This window comes from Pogoniulus pusillus, chromosome 29 (genome assembly GCF_015220805.1).
Source record: "Pogoniulus pusillus isolate bPogPus1 chromosome 29, bPogPus1.pri, whole genome shotgun sequence".
NCBI classification, from domain to species: domain Eukaryota; kingdom Metazoa; phylum Chordata; class Aves; order Piciformes; family Lybiidae; genus Pogoniulus; species Pogoniulus pusillus.
The window spans coordinates 1,048,628-1,059,192 of NC_087292.1; the positions used below are offsets into that span (position 1 = coordinate 1,048,628).

The window sequence follows — 10,565 nt, forward strand, 5'->3', positions numbered from 1 at the left end:
TGCACTAGCCAGGGACCTTTATTACAGCATCTCAGGGGTACAATGCCACTGGTGGCTGGGGGCAGCTAAGATGCAAACAGAGGCCAGTAGGAAAGGGTGACCTGGAACTAGCAGATGATGAAACCCTTGTGGGAAGTGAAAGCTTTCAGATGAAGGAAAAGGATCAGACTGAGAGGCTGAGCAAGCCTGGGGACAGGGAGGAGAAAACAAAGCTGGTTTGATTTGATGGCTCACTGCAGCTGGCACCTCAGAAACAGCAACAGCTGCCTGCTGTTGCACTCCTGGCACCCCCAGGCCCACACCAGGCAGGTTTGTTTGTCCCCCTGCTGAGCACTGAGCCCTGTGCTGCTTGGCAGTTCTGGGGCCCTGGCTCAGCACTTGCAGGCTCAGGGGTAAGCAGGAGGCTGCTGACTTGCAGCAGGCAGGGAGCAGTGCAGAGGGTCAGCAAGAGCACACCAACACCATCAGCTCCTCACTAAGGCAGCTTCGGGTCAGGACTCCTGCAGGGGCCTGAGCTGTTGTGCAGGGAGGTGAGGAGCCCAGGGCAGGCAGCGAGCCCCCGCGGCCCCTCTGCCTTCACCAAGGGCTGCTCCTCAAGAGCAGCTGGGAGCAGAGACTCCCCACCCTGGGGCACAGCAAGGCCGGGGGGGAGCTGAGCTAGGCAGTGATCCCCTCGCAGAGCAGAGGCTGCAGCTCAGCACTGGCACACTGCAGGCTCGTAGCTGCTGCAGCTGGCACTTCGTCTCCTGCATTCATCAACAAGGAGCTCAAAAAGGAAAGCAAAGCACTGCAATGCTTAACCTTCCCGAGGGACTCTCCAGGGTGCTCAGCTCTGAGGTGTGTGATGGCAGCTCAGTAGTCAGGCTAGCAAAATGCAGTGGAGTTTCTCAGCCTCCTTGATTAAATCAATCACAACTCCTTCCAGCACAGCTGCTTCCAAGTTTGTCTTCAGCAAGGAGCAAAGTTCTGCTCAGCAGCTGATTTGCAAGGAAACCAAAGGCTGGCAGAGCTGGTGGCAAGACAGTCTGCTGAGGATGCCAGGGGGGGCTGCTCAGCTCAGCTCCTGGCTGCTGCAGAGCCTTCTTCCCATCTGCCCTGCAGCTGCTGCTTAGAAGCCAGGTGCCTAAAGGCAGCAGTGGAAGACAGGTCTGGATTTAGGGAGAGGTTTCCCAGCAGGAGGGCTCCCACATATTAAAGGAACAGCTTCACCCCTCAGCACACAGGAGTTGATCCAGAGTTACTGGCTAGAGTCACAGACAGCTCCAACTCTGAACGTCCTTGAACCACTTCCAGAGATTCCAATGGCTTTTTAATAGTTCCACAATTACTGGGAAGAGAAAATGGAGACTCCTCTGGCAGAAGAGTTGGGGGTCTCCCACTGGGACAGCAGGGAGGTGACTGAGCTGCCCCCACCTTCCCACCAGTCACTACAGACTAGGATTGATTCACATCTTCACCTCCTGGCTGACTGGACAGGGCAGAGCTCAGGTTGTGTCAGTCGTAGTGGATGGCAGTGTAGAAGATGATCCAAACCACCTGTGGAGAGCAGAGGAAGTGAGAGGTTATTTGGATGCCTCTGGAGTGGGTTCAGACACTGAACAGAAGCCTCAAGCTCTCAACAGAGGCCTGGGGACTGAATCCACCTCTGAGCTGCTCTCAGAGTTGTTAGCCTCTGCTGGCCTGTGCCCTGCCACAGGACAAGGGCAAGGGAGGGAAACTGCAGCACAGGAGGTTGCAGCTCAGCATGAGGAAGAACTTCTTGGCTGGAAGGGTCCCAGAGCCCTGGCACAGGCTGCCCAGAGAGGTTGTGGAGTTTGCTACTCTGGAGCCTTCCCAGCCCTGTCTGGATGTGCTCCTGTGCCACCTGAGCTGGGTTCTCTGTTGCTGCTCTGACAGGGGCTGGGCTGGCAGCTCTCCAGAGGCCCCTTCCAGCCCCTGTCACCCTGGGAACCATGTGCCACAAACAGTGGCACTCAGCTTGCTTGGCTTGTGGGGTGAGAAGCTTCTGCACCACAGCCCCAGCAATGCAAAACGTTCCCAGCTGAAGGGCTGAGTGCATTCAGAGCCTGGGGGAATGAGGGAACACCAAACCCTCAAAACCCCAGTCTGGGTTTGAGCTCAGGATGGACTCCACCAGGGTGCCTAGGGCAGACAAGGGTTAAGTGGTAGAAGCACAGAGCAAGCTGCCTGTTCCTGCAGCCTGTCCTGGAGGATTCCCAGGCACTGATCCTGCACTTCAGAGTCAGCAGACCTGGAGACTTTCTTCCCCAGCCAGCACTGAGCAGATGATGTTACCACAGCTCTCTCCTGTCTGGGCCCCACTTCACCTGCTGCTCTGCCAGGCCTTCCCCCACCTCAGCAACTGTAACCCCCAACCCACCCACCAGCTGTGGGAGAGCAAGTGGCATTACCAGAAACAGTGCAAAAGATGTCATGAAGCCTTCCTTTGTGAGCTCCCACGTCCCTCCATACTCCTCCTCATCTATCTGCTGGAAGCTGCTGAAGTAGAGGTACAGAACACCAGCATTGATCAGGCAGAACCTGGAAGGAAGAGATCAGAAGGCATCATTCTGGTGACACAGGCTGCAGGCACTGATGGAGCAGGTCCAGGGGAGGGCCACAAAAGCAGCAGAGCTGCTCCAACCTCCTGAGCACAAGGCCAGGCTGAAGGAGCTGGAGGGGTTCAGCCTGGAGAGGAGAAGGCTCTGGGAGACCTCAGAGCTGCTGCCAGTGCCTGAAGGGGCTGCAAGCAGGCTGCAGAGAGGCTGTGCCCAAAGGGCTGCAGGGACAGGACGAGGGCAATGGCTGCAAAGCAGAGCAGAGCAGATGGAGATTGGATGTGAGGAACAAGTTCTGCCCCAGGAGGCTGCTGCAGCACTGCAACAGGTTGCCCAGGGAGGTGCTTGAGGCCCAGTTCCAGGTGAGGCTGGGCAGGGCTGTGGGCAACCTGCTCCAGTGGAGGATGTCCCTGCTGAGTGCAGGGGCTTGGACTGGCTGAGCTCTGGAGCTCCCTTCCAGCCCAGACCCTTCCATGATTCTGTGTCCTTCCCCACCTCTCCCAAAGGCAGCCCTGCAAACAGTATCAACAATATCAACAAGGTTGGAAGAGACCTCACAGATCATCAAGTCCAATCCTAAACCCTGCAGGCTGGCTCAGTGCTTGCCCCAGGCAGAGCCCAATGCCCCTGGGCATGCTGCTTATTTGGAGGTGACTTAGACTCAGTGCTCAGGGGTAGGTCCCATGGTCCCATGACTCCAGTGACTTGGAGATGGAAGCCAGAGCAGACCTGGTAGTGCCCTCAGAGCCACAGCACTGGGGGTCAGCCTGAGCCAGCTCAGTATTCTCTGCTGTGTGACAGCTATGCTGCAGTGGAGAGGACAGAAGCTGCCTCCCCCATTGTCCCTGCACACCTCTGGCTTTGCCAGAGCTCTCAGGGCTGGGGCAAGCTGCCAAGCCACAGGTCCCTGTCCTGAGGAAGGCTGTGCAGGAAGGGCAAGCAAAGAGGTCCTGAGTTCAGTGCCTGGCAGCAGGCTGTGAGCAGCCCTGTGCCTGCTGACCACAGCACACCACACAGACGGCTCCAGGAGCTCCTCACTTTGCCACTTCCACCAAGTCACTTCCATTTCTTGGGGCCACTGAGTACAGGAAGTGGCTGAGGGGCCTGAAAGTGCCTCCTGAGTGAATGGCTAAGGACAAAGCTTCTGTGAGCGGCAGCACTCTGGGTTTAACTGTTTGCAGGCAGCCACCCTGCCCCTGCTGCAGCTGCCCTGCTCTGCTGGCTCTTTCCCTGTGTTCCAGCCTCTTTTTGCCCTTGGAGACACTTGCTGCTACTGCCTCCACTCTGCTGCCACAGCCAGGACACCCAGGAGGAGGGCCAGGGTGCCAAGTCCACTGTGCCTAGGGAAAGTGTGAGGCTGTGAGCTTGGCAGGGCAGAGACATTTGCAAGACTGCCCAGAGCAGCAACAGCATCTGCCCACAGCCTGTGCCAGCAGCAGGGCTGAGCTGCCCAGCTCTGGTCTCCCTCCTGAGGCTTTCAGCTGTGTTCCAGGGCCTGACAAACTTCATTCCACAACTCAGAGAGCTCACTGCAGCCTTTGGGACCCTAATGCCCAACCTCATACATATCTTTCTAGGCCTTCTCCCCAGACTGTCCAAAAGAACAACCCTGACGAGCTGCAGGAGCACTGCCAGTGGTGCTGCTTCCCCTGCCTGCCACCCATGGCCTTTGGTGCAGAGGAAGAAACCTTTGCTTTTCACAGAGAAGCTGCCACTGGCCACTATCAGCACCTCTCTGAGAGCTCCTGACTCAAGGAGGACTACCTCAGCTCCTCCTCCACGGCCACACCACAAACAGGATCACAGAAAGGCAGGGGTTGGAAGGGACCTCTGCAGATGAAGTCCAAGCCCTGTCACTGAGAGCAGGTCACACCACACACTGCTGGCCCTCCACACACACAAGCAACCTCACAAGCCAGATGAACCTCTCCTGTTCCCTTCTTCTGCCTCTGTCTCCTTTAACAAAAGAGCCATTTCCAAAAGCATTACTCAGGCTGAGGAGAAAGAGGCTGATGAAGAGGTGATGAAATGTACAGAGTGCTGGAGGGCAGGGAAGCTTTGCAGCAGGAGCTGGGCAGGTGAGAGCCAGGGGCCAAGGCTCACTGTGTGAAGCTCAGCAAGGTCCTGCCCCTGGGTCACAACAACCCCATGGGGAGCTCCAGACCTGGGCATGTGTGGTTGGAAAGCTGCAGCTGGGAGAGGGACCTGGGGATGCTGGTTGGCAGTGACTGAACATGAGCCAGCAGTGCCCAGCTGGGCAAGAAGGCCAATGGCATCCTGGCTGGTGTCAGAAGCAGGGTGGGCAGTGATGCCAGTGGCATCCTGGCTGGTGTCAGAAGCAGGGTGGGCAGTGATGCCAGTGGCATCCTGGCTGGTGTCAGAAGCAGGGTGGGCAGTGATGCCAGTGGCATCCTGGCTGCTGTCAGAAGCAGGGTGGGCAGCAGGCACAGGAGGTGCCCACCCCCCTGTGCTCAGCACTGCTGAGGATACCCCTCGAGTGCTGTGCTCAGCCCTGGGCCCCTCACTGCAGGAAGGACACTGAGGGGCTGGAGCCTGCCCAGAGCAGGGCAGCCAGGCTGGAGAAGGGCCTGGAGCAGCTGGGGGTGAGCAGGGGCTGAGGGAGCTGGGGGTGTGCAGGTGGAGCAGAGCAGCCTGAGGGCAGAGCTCATTGCTCTCTGCAGCTGCCTGCAGGGAGGGGGCAGTGAGCAGGGGGCAGCCTCTGCTGCTTGGTGCCAAGGGCCAGAGGCAGGGGGAATGGTTCCAGGCTGCCCTAGGCTGGAGCTCAGGAACTATTTGTGCCCTGGAAGGCTTCTCAGAGCTTGCAGTGGTCTGCCCAGGGCAGTGCTGCAGTGCCCAGCCCTGGGGGTGCTCCTGCAGCTGTGGCCCTGGTGCTTAGGGCCATGGTTTGGTGCTGAGCCTGCAGTGCTGGGTGGAGGCTGGGACTGGACGAGCCTGCAGGGCTGTGCCAGCAGGATGTGTGCTGTGACAAGAGCAGGGAGCACAGTGCTGGTGTCCAGGGGCAGGGCAGACAAGAACTGTGTTTGCCAGCCCACAGCACAGCTTCACACCAGGCAGGGAGTGAGGCTGAGCACGGGAAGGCAGAGGGGAGGCCATGAAGCTTACACTGCGATGCCCACGAAGCCCTTGAGCGGCAGCACTCCCCAGACGACGCCCAGGACCACGGCGATGATCTGCCGGAACCAGTAGATCACATCCAGGAACTCGTCCTGAGGAGAGACACAGCACAGCTTTGGCACCCACTCTGCCCAGCTGGCAAAGCACCACACACCAAACCTGAGCGGGTTCAGCACTTTGATTTCACACCCTGGAGGCAGAGCAGATGGAAGCACCCCCTGGCACCATGCCCCTTGGCACCATGCCCCCTGGCATCAGGCCTGCTCAGCTTCCAAACTAAACACAGGCTCTGTCCTGCAGTGGGCAGCTGCAGAGCTCAGCAGGTCTCTAGTCACAGGATCCCAGATCCCAGGATGTCAGAGGCTGGAAGGGGCCCCTGGAGTTCTGCCAGCCCAGCCCCTGCCAGAGCAGCAGCAGAGATCCAGCACAGGGCACTCAGGAACACATCCAGACAGGGCTGGGAAGGCTCCAGAGGAGGAGACTCCACAACCTCTCTGGGCAGCCTGTGCCAGGGCTCTGGGACCCTTCCAGCCAAGAAGTTCTTCCCCATGCTGAGCTGCAACCTCCTGTGCTGCAGTTTCCCTCCCTTGCCCTTGTCCTGTGGCAGGGCACAGGTGAGCAGAGGCTGTCCCTGTGCCTCCCTTCCTGCCCCCCAGCCCTCAGCTACCTACAGACATTGCTCAGGTCCCCTCTCAGCCTCTCCTCTGCAGACTCTCAGCCCCAGGGCTCTCAGCCTCTCCTCCTCAGGCAGTGCTGCACTCCCTGCAGCATCCTTGGAGCCCTCCCTTGGGCTCTCTCCAGCAGATCCCTGTTCCTCCTGAACTGGGGAGCCCAGAGCTGGATGCAGGATTCCAGGTGGGGCTCAGCAGGGCAGAGCAGAGGGGCAGGAGAACCTCCCTAGCCCTGCTGGCCACACTCTTCTGAATGCCCCCCAGGACCCCACTGCCCCTCTTGCCCCCCAGGGCACACTGCTGCCCATGCAGAACTTGCTGCCCAGCAGCACTGCCAGGTGCTTCTCCCCAGGCTGCTCTCCAGCAGCCACCTCCCAGCCTGTGCTGCTGCAGTTGATTTTTCCCCTTCTCCACTCAGGGTTCAGCTCCATGAAAGCTGACCAGGACATGCATTTCATGAGCTGGTTATGCTTTAAGGCTCCTACAGCCACTCCAAGTGCCTCAGGCCCTCCCTGACCCACAAACAAGGGCTACAAGTAGCCAGCCCTGCCGTCAGCTCCTCCGCACCCCAGAGCAGCAGGGAGCACACACTGACTGCTCTTTGCCCTCGGGGCCAAGCCGACTCCAAGCACTGCAGCTGGGCAATGGCTCAGGCTTCAACTACAACTCCCTCCTGCTCACATCCTTGTTTCCAGCCCATATCCCTGCCCTCTTTGTCTGTGGGAGATGCCATCGGGCACAGGAGAGCCTCACCTGCTCTGTAAGCGACAGAGAGAGGTGAGACAGACTCAGGTCTGCACCTCGCGGCAAGGCAGGGCAGAGTCCACATCCCAGGCTGAAAGGCAAAGCCAGCAAGGTCTGCGCCCTGGCACACACAGGCTGTGTGCCCAGCCCATGCCAGGGATGCCGCAGGAGCTCAGAGCACCTCAGGTGCGCTGCTGGGCACCAGTGCAGGGAGAGGCAGTGGCTGGGAGCATCGCAGCACACAGGGACAGCAGAAAAAGGCTTTGCTAGGTCTAAGGCCAGCACAGGGCTGCAGCTGGCAGCTCCGAGCTAGCGCCGGGGACGCTTGCTGCGGGCACGCACACGCGCGGGGCACTGTGCGGGCAGGAATCTCATCTCGGAGCGCCCGGCACGCAGCGCGGAGCGCCCGGCACGCAGCGCCCGGCACGCTCCATGACGCCGGTGCTGGGACGCAGAACCCTCAGAAGCTGGCCCCTGCCGCTGCCCCTCCCCTCGCACCGGGCGGGGCGGCGGGGGGCGCAGGTCGGTATTTGCCCCCAGCTTCTCCGCGATCCCAGCGGGGCTCGATGCCGAGGCCAAGCTCCGCTGAGCTACATTACCGTAACGGCAGCTCGAGCTCTCTGTGGCGCAGGCCCAGGCGCGCAGCGGCTCCGGCGCAGGCACAGCTGAGTGCCACATCAGCCCTCAGGCGGCACCGGAGCGCAGGGACTCCGCCGGCGCAGGCCGCCGCACCCCAGCGCGGAAGCCGCAGCTGGGCCGAAACAAGTGCTGCGTTCACCTGCGCTGCCCTCAGGCGACAGCCCGGCCTCTCCCCGGGCGCCGCAGCCCGGTGCCAGCCAGCCGGCACTGAGGGCCCGCAGAGAAACCGGTTCTGCCGACGTGCGGGGCGGAGAGAGCCGCGGAGAGAGCCGCGCCACGGCCGCCCACCTGCGCGGCACCTGCGGGGAGGCTCCTCCGCCACCTTCCCGCGGCCTCCCGCGGGCTGCGCTGCCAGGCCTGCGACGGCCCACGCCTGCCCCTGCCCGCGCCTCCTCCTCTCCCCGCAGGAGCTCCGGCGCCTCCCGCCCCGGTACCCGCCGCCGCCGGCCGCTCGCTCCTCTCCTCCGACAGCGGAGCCTCCCCCGCCACAATGCCCGCGACAGGGGCAGTGAACAAGCGGGCGGGGGCCCAGGACCGGGCGGGCAGGTGGCGGCCGCTCCGGCTGGCGCAGCGCCACCGGCGATCGGCACCCGCCCCACCGGGAGAAGGCTGCCCCCGCGCTCCCGCACCGGGACGACGGCAGGGCGGGGCGAAGACACCCCCCGGGCCCGGGCCCGCGCCCGCCGGGACCCCCCGCGCCGGGCCGCACCTTGTCGTGCCAGGCGGCGTCGCTGCGCAGAGCCTTGCCCCACACCGAGCCGCGGCCGCCGCCGTTGGCCACCGCCTGCTGCTCCTCCCGGCGCCGCGCGCCGCTCATCCTCCCGGCCCGGCCCGGAAGCGGCCCGCGCGCCGCCCCGCCCCCACCCGCCCAGCCAATGGCGGCCGCGGCCCCTACGGCGCGCCAGAGGGGCCAAGCTGCGTCGCCTCGGCGGGCGGAGCCTGGGCGCGGGGGGGCGCGGAGGGGCGGGCGGCGCTGCGCGGGTCGGGCTCGGCGGGAGTCGGCGGCGGCGGTGTGGTGCAGCGGGGCGGTGTCGGTAGCTCCCAGGGCTCGCCGGGGGAGAGGACAGGAGGCTCTGCAGGGCTGCTCCTCAGCGGAGGGGTGGGACAGCCCCTGGGACCCATCGTGCCGGGCCGTGCGAAGCCAGCCGCCGCGGAGCCCCGGCGCATCCAGCCGCCGCGCTGCCCGCTCTCCACCCGCAGCCGGCATCCGAGACACCCCGGGGCTCCTTCCTGGGGCCGCGGGGTTGGAGTGCTGGAGCCTCTCAAGGGGCAGCCTGGCACCCGTTTGTCCGCGCAGATGTTCCAGCAGCCAAAGGGAGGCTGCCCGCGGGCAGGATCGATGTAGGAAGGTGTAAAGTTGCTCCCTCGACAGCTCCTTGAAAGGAGGCTGCAGTGAGGGGGAGTTTGGCCTTTTCTGCCTAGTCTCAGGTGACAGAAGAGAGGCAATGTCCCGAAACTGTGCCAGGGGAGGTTCGGTTGGAGAGGAGGACAAATTCCTTTGCTGCAAGCGTGGTCAGGGATTGGCACAGGCTGCGTGGTGGAGTGCCCATCCCTGCCGGTGTTGCATGGCGCTTTGGTGCTGGGCTGAGGGTCGGGCTGGGTCCTTTCCAGCCCATCCAGTTCTGTGTCTGTGCTGCAGCGGTGCTGCTGGCAGGGCACGCAGCGGACGCGTGGCAGCCCCAAAGTCTGACCGCTGCTTTTGGAGCTCTGCCTCCCGAGAGCAACGGCAAAAAGCCCACGTGTGGGAATCACTTCAGCAGAGGGTGGGCAAGGCACCTGGCTGGGGTCGAGTCACCTCTCCAGGGTGTGCTTATGTGGCCTGGCGGGCAGGGAGGGGGCTGGGTGACACTGCATTCCCTGCAGGTGCATGGGTGTGGGGCTGGGGAGCTGCTGGGGTGCAGTGTGCTGGGCAGCTTGGCTCAGCTCAGCTCGGCTCAGCTCTGCAGTGCTGGGGCTGCAGGTCCTGCATGGGTACGTTGAGTGGAGTCTTTCCTTCCTCGCTTGCATGGGCATGTCCCTGCTGGCACTGCCACCCGAGGAGAGTCACTGTTTCACCTTCCTGCTAACAAACCTGAGGGAGCCTCAGTGCCCTCCCCCAGAGCACTGCTAAGGACATCAAAGAGGACAGGCCCAGCACTGAGCCCTGGGGACACCACTGGTGCCTGGGCCTCAGCCAGGTTCAGCTCCATTCCCACTGCTCTCTGGGCCCAGCCAGCAGCCAGGTTTTGAAGCAGGGCAGAGGGCACTGAGCCAAGCCTTGTGCCAGGAGTCTCTGCAGGAGACAAAAAAAGCTCAGCTGAAATCAGGCAGACAATGTTCAGGCCCTTCCCTCATCCCCTAGGCAGTCAACTTGCTGTGGAAGGAGCTCAGACCAGCCAGGCAGGAGCTGCCTTTCATAACCCCCTGCTGCCTGGGCCTGATCTCCTGCCTGTCTTGTGTGTGCTGTGTGATGGCACTCAGGGTGCCCTGCTCCATGACCTTCCCTGGCACCCAGCTCAGACTCACAGGCTGCAGTTCCCTGGGTCATCTTTTCAGCCCTTCTTGTAGATGGGTGTCACATTTGCTCGCCTTCAGCCAGCTGGGACCTCCCCATCGAGGCAGGACTGGTGACAGTGGTTGGGGGCCACACCTTTCCTCCCACACAGAGCAGCCTGGAGGCAGCCAGAGGGTGGCATCTTGGGCTGAGCCCTGGCATCTCTTCTTCTTCCCTTATGTTTGTTTTCAAAGGGCAAAGCCTGTGGGGAGCTCCTGTGCCCTCCTTGGCTTGCCTTTGCTCTGGCAGTGTTTCCAGCCCCATCTCCACGTTTGGCCAGATCCT

General features: G+C 62.3%; 1 protein-coding gene across 1 annotated transcript; it reads right to left on the reverse strand.

Moving 5' to 3' along the window:
• RAB5IF (RAB5 interacting factor) lies at nucleotides 1–8,590 on the reverse strand. The gene is made up of 4 exons (XM_064167419.1): nucleotides 8,457–8,590; nucleotides 5,682–5,785; nucleotides 2,412–2,541; nucleotides 1–1,536 (listed from the first exon to the last, which is right to left on the reverse strand). The coding sequence occupies exons 1-4, from the start codon at nucleotides 8,562–8,564 to the stop codon at nucleotides 1,495–1,497; spliced, it is 384 nt and encodes a 127-aa protein (XP_064023489.1). The 5' UTR covers nucleotides 8,565–8,590; the 3' UTR covers nucleotides 1–1,494.
• Between the last annotated feature and the right edge of the window lie 1,975 nt (nucleotides 8,591–10,565).